This window comes from Oncorhynchus nerka, linkage group LG27 (genome assembly GCF_034236695.1).
Source record: "Oncorhynchus nerka isolate Pitt River linkage group LG27, Oner_Uvic_2.0, whole genome shotgun sequence".
Lineage (NCBI taxonomy): Eukaryota > Metazoa > Chordata > Actinopteri > Salmoniformes > Salmonidae > Oncorhynchus > Oncorhynchus nerka.
The window spans coordinates 70,712,125-70,727,645 of record NC_088422.1 but is presented as its reverse complement, the minus strand read 5'-3'; the positions used below and the strand labels follow the sequence as shown (position 1 = coordinate 70,727,645).

General features: G+C 40.9%; 1 protein-coding gene across 2 annotated transcripts in view; it reads right to left on the bottom strand.

Moving 5' to 3' along the window:
• The window catches only part of LOC115112264 (unconventional myosin-Ie-like), a 56,379-nt gene extending 43,464 nt beyond the window's left edge, over nt 1-12,915 (bottom strand). For both annotated transcript variants that reach the window (XM_029639207.1, XM_029639208.1), the window contains exon 1: nt 12,614-12,915. In XM_029639207.1, coding sequence (XP_029495067.1) covers nt 12,614-12,616 — 3 coding nt within the window. In that variant the 5' untranslated portion in view covers nt 12,617-12,915. The remainder of the gene's footprint in view (nt 1-12,613) is intronic.
• Between the last annotated feature and the right edge of the window lie 2,606 nt (nt 12,916-15,521).

Genomic DNA, 15,521 nt, shown 5'->3' with positions numbered 1-15,521 from the left:
CCCAACAGAACACTGGTAATAACCTGGCCTACCCAACAGAACACTGGTAATAACCTGGCCTACCCAACAGAACACTGGTAATAACCTGGCCTACTCAACAGAACACTGGTAATAACCTGGCCTACTCAACAGAACACTGGTAATAACCTGGCCTACCCAACAGAACACTGGTAATAACCTGGCCTACTCAAGAACACTGGCACAGACCTTTACTTTACACACCCATCCATTTACAGTCTGTCTGGGACTGGGTATGAGGCTGCTGTCTGTCACTGTATTTCCACACAGCATGCCCAGAGAGATCAAAATAAAATACTTATTTTGGAATACTTAGTTTTGTCACTGACTTACTTTGTGTCTGAACAGTCCAAGCAGCTGACCAGCTCTAAAAAATTAAATGGAAGAGAGCTCAAACTCAGTCACTGCTATAGACACACACACACACATTGGAAAATTATCTCAAATACAGCTTCATGACTTACTGTTCTGAATATACACAATGAATCCAATGACAAACATTTACATTCCACAAAGATAACCTTAATGAATCACAATCAGCTTCACTGTCACAAAGCAAATGTTCACACACCAGATTCCACTGCAATACTTGATACATTTCTCATATAAAATCTTATTTCAAAGGGTTTGTGCAGTAAAAATGTGAGAAGAATGAAAATTATAGATGTTGCAGTAGGCTGTTTGTAGTCCTCTCCAGCTTTGAAGGGAACAATATAGCACAGTTTCAATTATTTCCAGCTGACATTCTCTAGATTCTCTGACATTAATCTTATATTTTGTTGGTCACTATAGAATTGCTAATGGATTGCAGAGCTACATCACACCCTTTCATTGAGGGTTACAGTTGATGTTTGGTTCAGTGATATGTACAGTTAATCCCATCCATCCATACATACAGTACCAGCAAAAAGCTTGGACACACCTACTCATTCAAGGGTTTTTCTTTATTTTTACTATATTCTACATTGTAGAATAATAGTGAAGACATGAAAACTATGAAATAACACATATGGAATCATGTCGTAACCAAAAGTTTTAAACAAATCTAAATATATTTTATATTTTAAAATCTTCAAATTAGCCATCCTTTGCCTTGATGACAGCTTTGCACACTCTTGGCATTCTCTCAAGCAGCTTCATGAGGAATGCTTTTCCAACTGTCTTGAAGGAGTTCCCACATATGCTGAGCACTTGTTGGCTGCTTTTCCTTCACTCTGCGGTACAACTCATCCCAAACTATCTCAATTGGTGATTGTGGAGGCCAGGTCCTCTGATGCAGCGCTCTATCACTCTCCTTCTTGGTCAAATAGCCCTTACACCGCCTGGAGGTGTGTTTGGGGTAATTGTCCTGTTGAAAAACAAATGATAATGGGACTAAGCGCAAACCAGATGGGATGGCATATTGCTGCAGAATGCTGTGGTAGCCATGCTGAGTAAGTGTGCCTTGAATTCTAAATAAATCACAGACAGTGTCACCAGCAAATCACCCCCACACCATCACACCTCCTCCTCCATGCTTCATGGTGGAAACCACACATGCAGAGATCATCCGTGCATCTACTCTGCGTCTCACAAAGACACGGTGATTGGGGGGGGGCAATGTAAATTGTCCGGTGGTGATTTTTATGAATTGTTCAGCAGTCTAATGGCTTGGGGGTAGAAGCTGTTGAGGAGCCTTTTGGTCCTAGACTTGGCGCTCCAGTACCGCTTGCCATGCGGTAGCATAGAAAACAGTCTATGACTGGAGTCTCTGACAATGTTATGGGCTTTCCTCTGACACCGCCTATTACATAGGTCCTGGATGGCAGGAAGCTTGGCCCCAGTGATGTACTGAGCCGTACACACTACCTTCTGTAGCACCTTACGGTCAGATGTCGAGCAGTTGCCATAACAGGCGGTGATGCAACCAGTCAGGATGCTCCCGATGGTGCAGCTGTAGAATATTTTTAAGATCTGGGGACCCATGCCAAATCTTTTCAGTCTCCTGAGGGGGAAAAGGTTTTATCGTGCCCTCTTCACAATTGTCTTGGTATGTTTGGACCATGATAGTTTGTTGGTGATGTAGACACCAAGGAACTTGAAACTCTCGACTCGCTCCACTATGGAGCAATGTTAATGGGGGCCTGTTCGGCCTGCCTTTTTCCTCTAGTCCACGATCAGCTCCTTTGTCTTGCTCACATTGAGGGAGAGGTTGTTGTCCTGGCACCACACTGTTAGTTCTCTGACCTCCCTATAGACCGACTCATCGTTGTTGGCGATCAGGCCTACCACTGTTGTGTCGTCAGCAAACTTAATGATGGCGTTGGAGTCGTGTTTGGCCACGCAGTTGAGGGGGAACAGGGAATACAGGAGGGGACTAAGTACACACCATTGAGGGGCCCCAGTGTTAAGGATCAGCGTGGCAGACATATTGTTGCCTACTATTACCACCTGGGGGCGGCCAGTCATGAAGTCAAGGATCCAGTTGCAGAGGAAGGTGTTTAGTCCCAGAGTTCTTAGCTTAGTGATAAGCTTTGTGGGCACTATGGTGTTGAACGCTGAGCTGTAGTCGATGAACAGCATTCTCACATAGGTGTTCCCTTTGTCCAGGTGAGAAAGGGCGGTTGGAGTGTGATTGAGATTGCGTCATCTGTGGGTCTGTTGGGGCGGTATGCGAATTGGAGTGGGTCTAGGGTGTCTGGGAGGATGCTGTTGATGTGAGCCATGACCAGCCTTTCAAAGCACTTAAAGGCTACCCACGTGAGTGCCAAAGGGTGGTAATGATTTAGGCAGGTTACCTTCACTTCCTTGGGCACAGGGACTATGGTGGTCTGCTTGAAACATGTAGGTATTACAGACTCGGTCAGGGAGAGGTTGAAAATGTCAGTGAAGACACTTGACAGTTGGTCCGCGCATGCTTTGAGTGCACGTCCTGGTAATCCGTCTGGCAGGCGGCTTTGTGAATGTTGGCCTAGTTAAAGGTTTTGTTCACATCGGCTACCAAGAGCGTTATCACACAGTCATCATACAGTCATCCAGAACAGCTGGTGCTCTCATGCATGCTTCAGTGTTGCTTGCCTCAAAGCAAGCATAAAAGGCATTTAGCTCATCTGGTAGGCTCGCGTCACTGGGCAGCTCGTGTCTGGGATTCCCTTTGTAGTCCGTAATAGTTTTCAAGTCCTGTCACATCCGACGAGAGTCAGAGCCGGTGTAGTAATATTCAATCTTAATCCTGTATTGACACTTTGCTTGTTTGATGGTTCGTCAGAGGGCATAGCAGGATTTCTTATAAGCATCCATATTAGTCTCCCGCTCCTTGAAAGTGGCAGCTTTAGCCTTTAGCTCGATGTGGCTGTTGCCTGTAATCATGGCTTCTGGTTGGGATATGTACGTACTGTCATTGTGGGGACGACGTCATCGATGCACTTATTGATTGAGCCAATGACTGAGGTGGTGTATTCCTCAATGCCATTGGATGAATCCCGGAACATATTCCAGTCCGTGCTAGCAAAACAGTCCTGTAGTGTAGCATCCGCGTCATCTGACCACTTCCGTATTGATCGAGTCACTGGTACTTCCTGCTTTAATTTTTGCTTGTAAGCAGGAATCGGGAGGATAGAATTATGGTCAGATTTGCCAAATGGACGGTGGGGGAGAGTTTTGTATGCATCTCTGTGTGTGGAGTAAAGGTGGTCTAGGATTTTTTTCCCCCCTGGTTGCACATGTGACATGCTGGTAAAAATTTGGTAAAACTAATTTAAGTTTGCCTGCATTAAAGTCCCCAGCCATTTGGAGCGCCGCTTCTGGGTGAGCATTTTCTTCTTTGCTTATGGTTGGTTGAGAGCGGTCTTAGTGCCAGCTTCGCTTTGTGGTGGTAAATAGACGGCTACAAATAATACAGATGAGAACTCTTGGTAGATAGTGTGGTCAACAACTTATCATAAGGTACTCTACCTCAGGCGAGCAATACCTCGAGACTTCTTTAATATTAGACATTACACACCAGCTGTTATTGACAAAAAGACACACACCCCCACCACTCGTCTTACCAGAGGTAACATCTCTGTTCTGACGGTGCATGGAAAATCCCACCAGCTCTATATTGTCCGTTTCTTCGTTCAACCACGTCTCGGTGAAACATAAGATGTTACAGTTTTTAATGTCCCGTTGGTAGGATAATCTTAATAATAGGTCATAAATTTTATTTTCTAACGATTGCACGTTAGCAAGGAGGATGGAAGGCATTGAGAGTTTACTCGGTCACCTCTGGCTTCTCCGAAGGATCCCCGATCTGCGTCCCCTTTTCCGGCGTCTATTCTTCACGCAAAAGACATGGATCTGGGCCTTTTCCAGTGAACACAGGATATCCTTCTCGTCGGACTCGTTAAAAAAAAAGTTTCTTCCAGTTCGTGTTGAGTAATCGCTTTTCTGATGTCCAAAAGTTATTTTCAGTCGTAAGAGACGGTAGCAGCAACATTATGTACACAATCAATTTAAAAAATAACAAAACGCAAACAAACAAAAAAACTGGTTGGTTTGGAGAATGTAAAATGTCAGCCATGTTCTTCGGCGCCATCTTACATTGTACATGATTCCATATGTGTTATTTCATAGTTTTGATGTCTTCACTATTATTATACAATGTAGGAAACAGTAAAAATAAAGAACTTTTGACTGGTCGTGTAGCTAATGAGATTATGGGTATTACTGGCACAATACAGTGAGAAATTGTGTGGCACAATAGTATGCTAATTGATGATTATAGGAAAGCCATAATGAGTCATTAGACTTAATCTGAGAAGTGACGCAGGGTGAAAACAATGGTGACCTAGGGCACGGTGACAGACTGAGAAGGGTTGATAAAGTCTCCATAGGGCAGTACTGGAGCCCAAACACTGAATCAGAGGCCTATGATCTTTTGACATAATGCGACAGTGGGAAGGAAACAAGCTGAACAGATAGAGTGTAACGTCTCTCGTCGGAATGAGGATCGGACCAAAACGCAGCGTGGTAAGTGTTCATGATTTTTATTGATCAAACCACTCGAACAAAATAACAGTGAAAGAACGAACAGTTATGTAAGGCAAATAAACTGTACAGAAAACAACTACCCACAAAACACAGGTGGGAAAAAGGCTGCCTAAGTATGATTCCCAATCAGAGACAACGATAGACAGCTGCCTCTGAGAACCACACTCGGTCAAAAACAAAGAAATAGAAAACGTAGAAATAAAGAAACTAGAATGCACACCCTAGTCACACCCTGGCCTAACCGAAATAGAGAATAAAAGCCTCTCTATGGCCAGGGCGTGACATAAAGGGAACTCAGCTCTTGGCAGAGCGTGACATTTTTCCATCTCTACAGCTGTCCTAACGGGTGAGAAAACACATGCAAATAGAAGCTTTAGATAGGACTTTTATTACTTATTTGTTGCTGAACAGAGTTTCACCTCCTTAGTGTGGGAGACTGTAGACAGTGGATATATGTTGAAAATTACAAAAAAGGTGCACTTGACTCTCACTGTGATGCTACTTGTTTATTATTTAGCAATAAGGCCCGGGGGGGGGGGGTGTTGTATATGGCCAAAATACCACAGCTAAGGGCTGTTCTTACACACTAAGCAACGCGGAGTGCCTGGATACAGCCCTTAGCCGTGGTTTATTGGCCATATATCACAAACCCCCGAGGTGCCTTACTGCTATTAGAAACTGGTTACCAACGTAAATAGAGCAGTAAATGATTATATATATATTTTTAAATACCTGTAGTATAGGGCCTAATATACCACATCTGTCAGCCAATCAGCATTCAGGACTTGAACCACTCAGTTTATAATAAGAATTATTACAGTTATGCACCAGTAACACTAAAGTGACATAAACATTGACATGCGACTGATGATTAATCTGTGCACCCAGGAAAGAGATTGATAGACCTGGGAGATGAGCTATCCTTTTACTGGAACGCAGGCATCACCCATGGAATTCAGGGCATGTTTGTCTGTATGCTAGTGAGCAAACAACCCTGTCACTTCAGCTCAGATCCACAGACAAGACAGAAAATATCCAGAGGCAGACAGAAGACTCCAGCTGTGCCCAATGGGGCTGATATCATGGTAACTACATTTGGAAAATATGAAAATGATAGTGACAAATGTTGTGAAATCTTTGTCTCACAGCATGAAATTGCCTAAAATACGTCAAACCTATATACTTCTAGGAAAAACATGAGTTTCCATTTACTACACATGGCACCTCTATAAAACATAGCAGCTGTTTAATTGTTGGCCAGACTAGAACAGGTGGGTGTTGTCTGTGAGAGAAGATATCACATCAGCCTAGAAGTCTGATCAAAAGTGGCCTCTACTACATGGGACCAAAGAGCAGCCTGGCACAGTCCTCCCCATCCCTCACTGGGGTAATGGGAGACATTCGCTGTGAGAACAGACTGTGCTCTCAATTGGGCTGCAGCCCCAGTGAGGGTAGAGGCCTGCTGGGCTCCCAGTCCTGTGGGTAGTGGTGCGAGAGCCAGGCTCACAAACAGTGTGCTGTACCAAGGGCTGGGCAGCAGGAAACCTGGGCAAGCCAGAAGAGAAGAGGGGAGCTGACAGTGAGCTAGCCGGGACACACAGACCCAGATCACTTTACAGAGGGGAAGATGCAGCTGGCTGTTCCTCACCTGACCACCACATTCACAGCTGTCCCAGGTTGCTGAGGGATGTGTTTCAGATTTCAAAGAATATCAAAGGCCTGCATTATCACTGTGCCATCACTGAAACGGCTGAAGAAAGCAGAAAATAAATACAAATATTTATGGAAATGTTCATTAAACAAAGGTGAGGCAGAAAATGGGTATACAATTGGATCTAAAAAGGAGAATCCTCTATATTTTTGCTTTCTCCAAAACCACTAGACTGACAGGTAACCCTACATTACAAAGGCATCAATGGCCACAGTTAGCAGGTGCTGTTAGTTTGCACAAAGGTAACATTTACTTGTCAGTGAAGAACAATGGGGTTTTGGTTTGGAGAACAAACTGCCACCATGATCAACTACTGAGGAATACTAAGTAAGTGCCAAACAGAGGAAGTTTCTGTGTTAATGGCATCATGAATGGACACCATGAAGTGGTATCCTCTAATGTGATGCACTTTAAAAGACATGGCAGGATGTGGCATCACATCAGACAACATATCTGTTTGAAGACAGAAAGGTCAACATCAGCTCTTCATAAAACTAATGAAAATGTTAAACCTTCAATAAAAAGTTAAATTAAAGGAATGCTCATTTTATGTTTAATTCGTCCTTTTAACTTTTCATTTTGCACAAACAAACCACAAGGGGTTACAACTAATAAGTAATTATTCTTCAGGGGGGCTTCTGTGAGAACATTATCAGAATAGTATAGCCCAGACCAGTGTTTAACACCCATAAATAAATCTGATTCTGCCATCTGTTCTGGAAGTCAGTGAGTCGGAACTTAGAACCTGTGTGATGGCTTACAGAACGCCACGAACATGAAGATGGAGCTTTGTAACAAAGACCAATATGTGTGGGATTGATAAAGAGGAGAGTGTAGGTTTACTGGACCTCTGTGAAAAATGTAACAAGTTCCCTAGTTCTACAGAAGGGGTGTTCGCCATGTTCTCGAGAAGGTCTCAAATTCCTGCAAAAAAATATTTTTAGCAATGCAGGGTGGAAAATGGAGCGCAGGCTTTGAAATGGAGCGATGTTACTGAGCATTCACCTCCCTGCAGGAAAAGCTGATAAAAACCATATGCTGTCATACTGACCTAGTATTCAGCATCTGGCAGTGGGGCCTATGAGTGATGCTACCGTCTGGTGCTCCAGACAGTCAGAGTGACAGACTGCTTCTCTCCACACAAGCCAAATATTAGAGTTCGCTCAATGTGGCCCCAAAAAGCCTTTCAAAAAGGAAGAGTTTTGCACTGAGTAACTGCATTGTGTTTCGCATTGGTGCATCTTTATCTCTGACATCAGGCTAAAGAGAGTAGAATATCTGGGGAAGGTTTGTTATTTGACAGAAAGTCTGTTTTTGACGCGCCAGGTTCTGACACATTCAGATGACGTGCTATGATCTTGTTCGCAAAACAGCAACCTACTTTTGGAGAAAACCTGGAAAAACAATTGCTCCTTTCATGTCCAATTTTTCCAGTGGTGCAAAATGTTAAGATGCAATACGTATTAAATGTTTTCCACCTGGGTCATTGAAAGGATACATTCAGTTGTGTCCAAATGTTTGATATTGTTTTGAACTCAACCTAACCATTCTCTGCTTACTGAATATTATGCTCAATAAATCTGTCACTGATGAAGGGATTTGCATATACAGCGCATATGTTCTACTGTCATTAAAGCTACCTCACAAGAAGGAAACCACTCCATTTCCTTCTGGTCATTCAGCATGCAATTCAGTACCCATGCCAGGGAACCGCCCACAAGCGCTAGCCTAAATAGGAATATCTCCAACTTCAGCAGAACCAGTGGAATATCAAAGGCCTGCATTATTCTGCAGTGAACCCACTGCAGAATATTACCTCTGAAGTGAGTCAGATTATGCCTCAAGGCTAAAAGTTGTCTAATGCTGGCTCATCTAGATGTTGTGTGCACAGCACGCTGAATCTATCTATCCTCATATCTGGATTTGTTCATTGGAATCTACTACAGAAGGAGAAAGAATGTTTTTAAAACCACTATGATCCTACAGAGAGGTAGTCGTCCAGTCATCAAGCAATGTAAATGCATGCATTTTATGGTACCTTATATGGGAGGACAATGGGTAAATCCATTTGAATTCAATCAATTTTGACAGCAACCCTTTTGATTTGAACTAAACCTTCCATACATATTTGCCCATTGAAGAAGTGGTCAGAAAGTGATAAAGAGTGCATCCAGAGATAATGGTGCTCAAAGTTGAGCTTTTTTGCATACCCCACCATACCATGAGAGATCCATGTCTTCATCACTGGAGAAGATAAACGGTTGGTTGAATTTAAAAGCTTGCAAACAGTTGTCAAACAGTTTTATCATTTTATTTTTTTATTTTTTTAAACCTTAAACGTCAATGATCTAATATCGAATAAACTCAACAAAAAAAAAATATTTGGATGTTGTACTTAGACCCAATTTGACATAATTTGAGGTTTTTGTGTTGTGCCCGCCATCGGTTGAGACACACAACAAGCTCTTGAATACAGGGTGGGTGTCCTATTTTGCCTGATAAATGTACTAAAATGGGAATACCATTTGAAAATCTAAATTTTAAATTGTTCCACAAAAATGGTTGGAGGTCCACAAATCAGACAACGTTAACTTGAATGGGAATAATCTGTTTTAAATTATACTGTCAATAATCATCCATAGGAAACCCATTAAAGTTTGAAATCATAGAAATATAGATAATAGAACAGACATGACCATTTAAATTGACACTGGACGGTGGGTGGACCGGAGGTCCTCTTTGTGGTAGTAATTAGAATTTACAATTTAAATTTAAATTTCAACAGTGTATCAGTTAAATTGCAGTGGTCTGAAGGGATAGGACTGATATTTCCATGATTGAAATGACACCCACTCTGTACTCAAGAGCATGTTGTGTCTCAACCGATGGCGGACATAGCACAAAAACCTCAGATGATGTAAAGTAGAGGCTAAGAAACTATCAAATAGTTTCACAACCCAGTTAGTAAGCTTTTAAATTATATCAAACTCAACCATTTATCTTTTCCAATAATGAAGACATAATGTCTCATGGTATGGTGGGGTATGCAAAATGGTCAAATCTGAGCATTTTTTTCCTGAATGTTTTGGCATTCAGGTGCAAAAAGTCGCTTTCTGAGCACTTCTTCCATGGGCGAACATGTATGGAAAGTTTTGTTTAAATCAAAAGGGATGCTCAAAAAGTTATTCAAGGATAAAGTAAGGATAAAGTAATCCCTCTCACCCCCCCCTTAAAAGATTTAGATGCACTACTGTTCCACTGGATGTCATAAGGTGAATGCACCAATTTGTAAGTCGCTCTGGATAAGAGCGTCTGCTAAATGACTTAAATGTAAATGTAAATGTAATTCAATTTATATGGATTTACCCCAATGGAAGCTCAAGTAAAATAGTTCAGTTAAATCTCCTATAATCACACCTCATTGTCCTGATATAACATGAAAAATACCTTATGTTCTCAGTTTGACTTTTAGCTAAGTTATAGAGCTCAGTTATGTGCTACTGAGTATATATTATGTAAAGGTTCGTTCCTTGGATTCCCTTGTGGGGAACCAGATCTACAGGATCCATACACTGTGCACTGGGAGCAGAGCAGTGAGACTGCATAACAGGGTTGACCTGTTCTAGAGAGACAATATATGGACATAGGGCAGGGTTGGTGATGTCAGAATACACACAGTGTACAAAATATTAGGAACACCTTCCTAATATTGAGTTGCCCCCACTTTTGCTCTCAGAACAGTCTCAATTCGCCGGGGCATAGACATCACAAGATGTCAAAAGCATTCGATGCTGGCCCATGTTAACTCCAATGCTCCCCACAGTTGTGTCAAGTTGGCTGGATGTCCTTTGGGTGGTGGACAATTCTTGATACACAAGGGAAATTGTTGAGCGTGAAAAACTCAGCAGCACGGCACCTGGCACCTACTACCATACCAGCTTCAAAGGCTCGTCTTACCCATTCACCCTCTGAATGACACATGTACACAATCCATGTCTCAGTTGTCTCAAGGCTTAAAAATCCTTATTTTAACCCGTTTCCTTCCCTTCATCTACACTGATTGAAGTGGATTTAACAAGTGACATCAATAAGGGATCATAGCTTTCACCTGGTCAGTCTATGTCATGGAAAGAGCTGGTATTACTAAATGTTTTGTACAGTAAGTGTACAGTACATTACAAGTCAAGCAACGTCATTCAGTGAATTTGGGCAATTCAAGATGAATAAATTATACAAAATGTGAAACAAATCGTATTTAATTAAATCAAACAAAATAAAATATACATTATTGATTAGACCCAACCTCTTCCTTTAAAGAGAATGTAATACTGCAGTTGACCTGTTGGATTCAATAAACAGTATTTTAGCGGATATCCACATTGGGATATCTGCCACAATGGCAATGGCCTCATGAACTGTGGTCTAAACACAAAGGAAGAGGCCATGCAACAGGGACAACTTTCTCCATAACTCTCACCGGTATGCTTAAGCTGCTGGGATGACATTCAGTAAGCAGGAGAAACCGGTCTCCATGTGGATAACACACAAGCTGCTCTCTGTCTCCTCTTCCATGACCAACCTGTATTATTCAAAGTAGGGCCGTACCTCACGAACCAACACTATACCTAGGAAGTGGGAGCTGCATGTCTGTCAATATAGGTGGTTGCTATAGTGACTGTATCTGCAAGCCACTTTTCTTTTACACCCCCCTCCTCCTCTACAGATGTATAATTATATGGTAAGTGAGATGAAAGTTGTTGAGTAGACAACAATTAAAAAGGAGACGTTTTTTTCCCAATTATGCCATATTGACTTAGTTGTGAGCCGTGTGACCCACCTGTATCACAGGGAGTAAACAAACATGTTTAACAACGAACAGGGCAGACTGTTTCCAACTGGGCCCTCTAGATCTCAAGAGATCCATGATCCAGTTATCTTTAGCATGTCTCACTGAGGCTTTGGTATCCGATACACACTGTTGACCAAAACATTTTATTGGTTCAATGTTTAATGGTTTACTATATCTCTCGTCCACATACAAAATCCTGCTCAGTTAGAGATGGAGGGTGAGAGAGAGAGAACTTTTATCATAAACATATGGTAGGTAGGCTACTCCTCAAATTGGAGAGGGAAAATAATGGATTGGATTGTTGTTGCATTCTTATCAACATTCCATACAACCTGCTAGATTGGATTGATGACATAAAGGAGACTAGAATAAGCATTTAGTCCATGTTGTTGTTTGAATTGAACTTTACACTGTAGCAAAACAAAAACTAGCATGATTGCAATTCCTGTCTACTTAAAAATATATAATGCCGTGAAGTAGGCACTCATACATCCAGCTATGTTATTATTCTCTATGGCAATTAAAAACATAATGGCTATTGGTTACAATAATAGGCAACTTCACAACAGCCTCTAAAAATCACCCTTGCAGCCCCTCAGTAGGCTATGACACATGACAACATGACCTTGTTGAACGACTAGCCAAGTTAAACTAAACATTTAGACAACAAATAGTCTGGTGACAATATACAGGATGCAATATCGACCTTTTTTCACAATTCATTAAAATGATATGGTCATTAAGCTAAAACATAAGATTATATTTCATAAAATTACATTGTCCCCTTGTATTGACAGTATAGATACTGTGCAATAGGAATATGCTGTTCTTGAGATTTATAACAATGTTATGACATGTGATGGAAATTTAACGTCATAGTGTCACGAATCCATTAGATCTCTGAATATTTAAGAATCTATAAGAATTGTCACATCCCTTTCAACAATATACATTATCGTGTTTCTTCATAGTCATATGACATGATTATCCCAAAAAAACAGTCTTTAACAGATAAGTTATCTTACCATTTTCTCTCCTTCCCCAGACAGTAACAATGTATCCTTGTATTCCGTACTGAACAGGGGCTGTCTGAGTAGTCGTCTAGTACTAAAAACTGTACAACGTTGTTGTTTTTGCAGTAAGACAAATTCTAAATAAACAATAGGATCCCAGATGCCTTCCAAGCAGGAACGCACGGATTCTCCTCAGGACCTGGTTGCTCTGTCCATACTGTGGCTATTGTCTAAAAGTGAATCGGCACAGGAACTAAACTCAGGCTCCGAATGCTGCAGTATGTTTGAGCGGTGAAGTTAAACTTCGAGGCCGTTGACTGAGCAGCCTAACCAAACAATCCATAAATGGAAAATTCGTCTTTTGCCCTCAGCCAATAGGAGCGGGATCTGGACGCGTCACTCCAGAGGGAATCCCACCAGATGATTTTGGGCTCGTTGGAGAACGCATGTGCTGTGGGTAGAAAGTGTCGTGCAATCAAATCAGACAAATAAGAGCTTTGAATTTGATAATAATTTATTCTGAAAGAGGACCATATTGTACAAGCATTATACACGTTATGATACTTTTAGATCACTCCTGGGATAGCTTTTACAAATGTCTATTTTTGGTTGAAAATGTGTTTGAAATTCACTGCTCGACTGGGGGACTTTACAGATAATTCCATGTGTGGGATACAGAGATGAGGTAGCCATTACATTTTTTTTTTTAAACAAAAAAACACTATTATTGCACATGCAATTTATTAGAGTCGATGCACATTTTTACTCCTGAAATGATTTAGGCTTGCCATGACAAAGGGGCTTAATACTTATTGACTCAAGGTGTTTCAGCTTTTCATTTTGAATTTGTTTGTAAAAACTGTAAAACACATAATTCCACATTGACATTATGGGGTATTGTGTGTAGGCCAGTGACAAATAAATTCTTAATTTAATCCATTTTAAATTCAGGCTGTAACACAACAAAATGTGGAAAAAGTCAAGGGGTGTGAATACTTTCTAAAGGCAATGTAATTAACATAACCCAAATAATAACCATGTGAATGAATGTTACAGTATGACATTTAAAAATGTCTCATGTGACAGATGTAAACAATTGTGTGATCACAAATAACTGGAGCAGTGGGATGAAGACAAAGCACTCATTGTTCACTTTGTCAAATATAGAAAGAGTTCACCCAGGCTGTATCACAACCGGCCGTGAGTGGGAGTCCCATAGGGTGGTGCAGAACTGGCCCAGTGTCGTCTGGGTTTGGCCTTGTAGGCCGTCATAGTAAATAAGAATTTGTTATTAACTGACTTGCCTAGTCAAATAAAGGTTCAATTAAAACAAATATATATATCAAATTACATTTTGAATTTGGCTGTGAGAAACAGATTTTGTGCAATTGTATATATACATATATATTTAACTTGAATATATATATATATATTTAATTTGAATATATATATATATATATATATTCAAATGAAATATATATATATATACACAATTCAACAAAATCTGTTTCTCACAGCCAATATATATATATATATATATATATATATATATATATATATATATATATATATATATATATACAGTGCCTTGCGAAAGTATTCGGCCCCCTTGAACTTTGCGACCTTTTGCCACATTTCAGGCTTCAAACATAAAGATATAAAACTGTATTTTTTTGTGAAGAATCAACAACAAGTGGGACACAATCATGAAGTGGAACGACATTTATTGGATATTTCAAACTTTTTTAACAAATCAAAAACTGAAAAATTGGGCGTGCAAAATTATTCAGCCCCTTTACTTTCAGTGCAGCAAACTCTCTCCAGAAGTTCAGTGAGGATCTCTGAATGATCCAATGTTGACCTAAATGACTAATGATGATAAATACAATCCACCTGTGTGTAATCAAGTCTCCGTATAAATGCACCTGCACTGTGATAGTCTCAGAGGTCCGTTAAAAGCGCAGAGAGCATCATGAAGAACAAGGAACACACCAGGCAGGTCCGAGAGACTGTTGTGAAGAAGTTTAAAGCCGGATTTGGATACAAAAAGATTTCCCAAGCTTTAAACATCCCAAGGAGCACTGTGCAAGCGATAATATTAAAATGGAAGGAGTATCAGACCACTGCAAATCTACCAAGACCTGGCCGTCCCTCTAAACTTTCAGCTCATACAAGGAGAAGACTGATCAGAGATGCAGCCAAGAGGCCCATGATCACTCTGGATGAACTGCAGAGATCTACAGCTGAGGTGGGAGACTCTGTCCATAGGACAACAATCAGTCGTATATTGCACAAATCTGGCCTTTATGGAAGAGTGGCAAGAAGAAAGCCATTTCTTAAAGATATCCATAAAAAAGTGTTGTTTAAAGTTTGCCACAAGCCACCTGGGAGACACACCAAACATGTGGAAGAAGGTGCTCTGGTAAGATGAAACCAAAATTGAACTTTTTGGCAACAATACAAAACGTTATGTTTGGCGTAAAAGCAACACAGCTCATCACCCTGAACACACCATCCCCACTGTCAAATGGTGGTGGCAGCATCATGGTTTGGGCCTGCTTTTCTTCAGCAGGGACAGGGAAGATGGTTAAAATTGATGGGAAGATGGATGGAGCCAAATACAGGACCATTCTGGAAGAAAACCTGATGGAGTCTGCAAAAGACCTGAGACTGGGATTGAGATTTGTCTTCCAACAAGACAATGATCCAAAATATAAAGCAAAATCTACAATGGAATGGTTCAAAAATAAACATATCCAGGTGTTAGAATGGCCAAGTCAAAGTCCAGACCTGAATCCAATCGAGAATCTGTGGAAAGAACTGAAAACTGCTGTTCACAAATGCTCTCCATCCAACCTCACTGAGCTCGATCTGTTTTGCAAGGAGGAATGGGGAAAAAATTCAGTCTCTCGATGTGCAA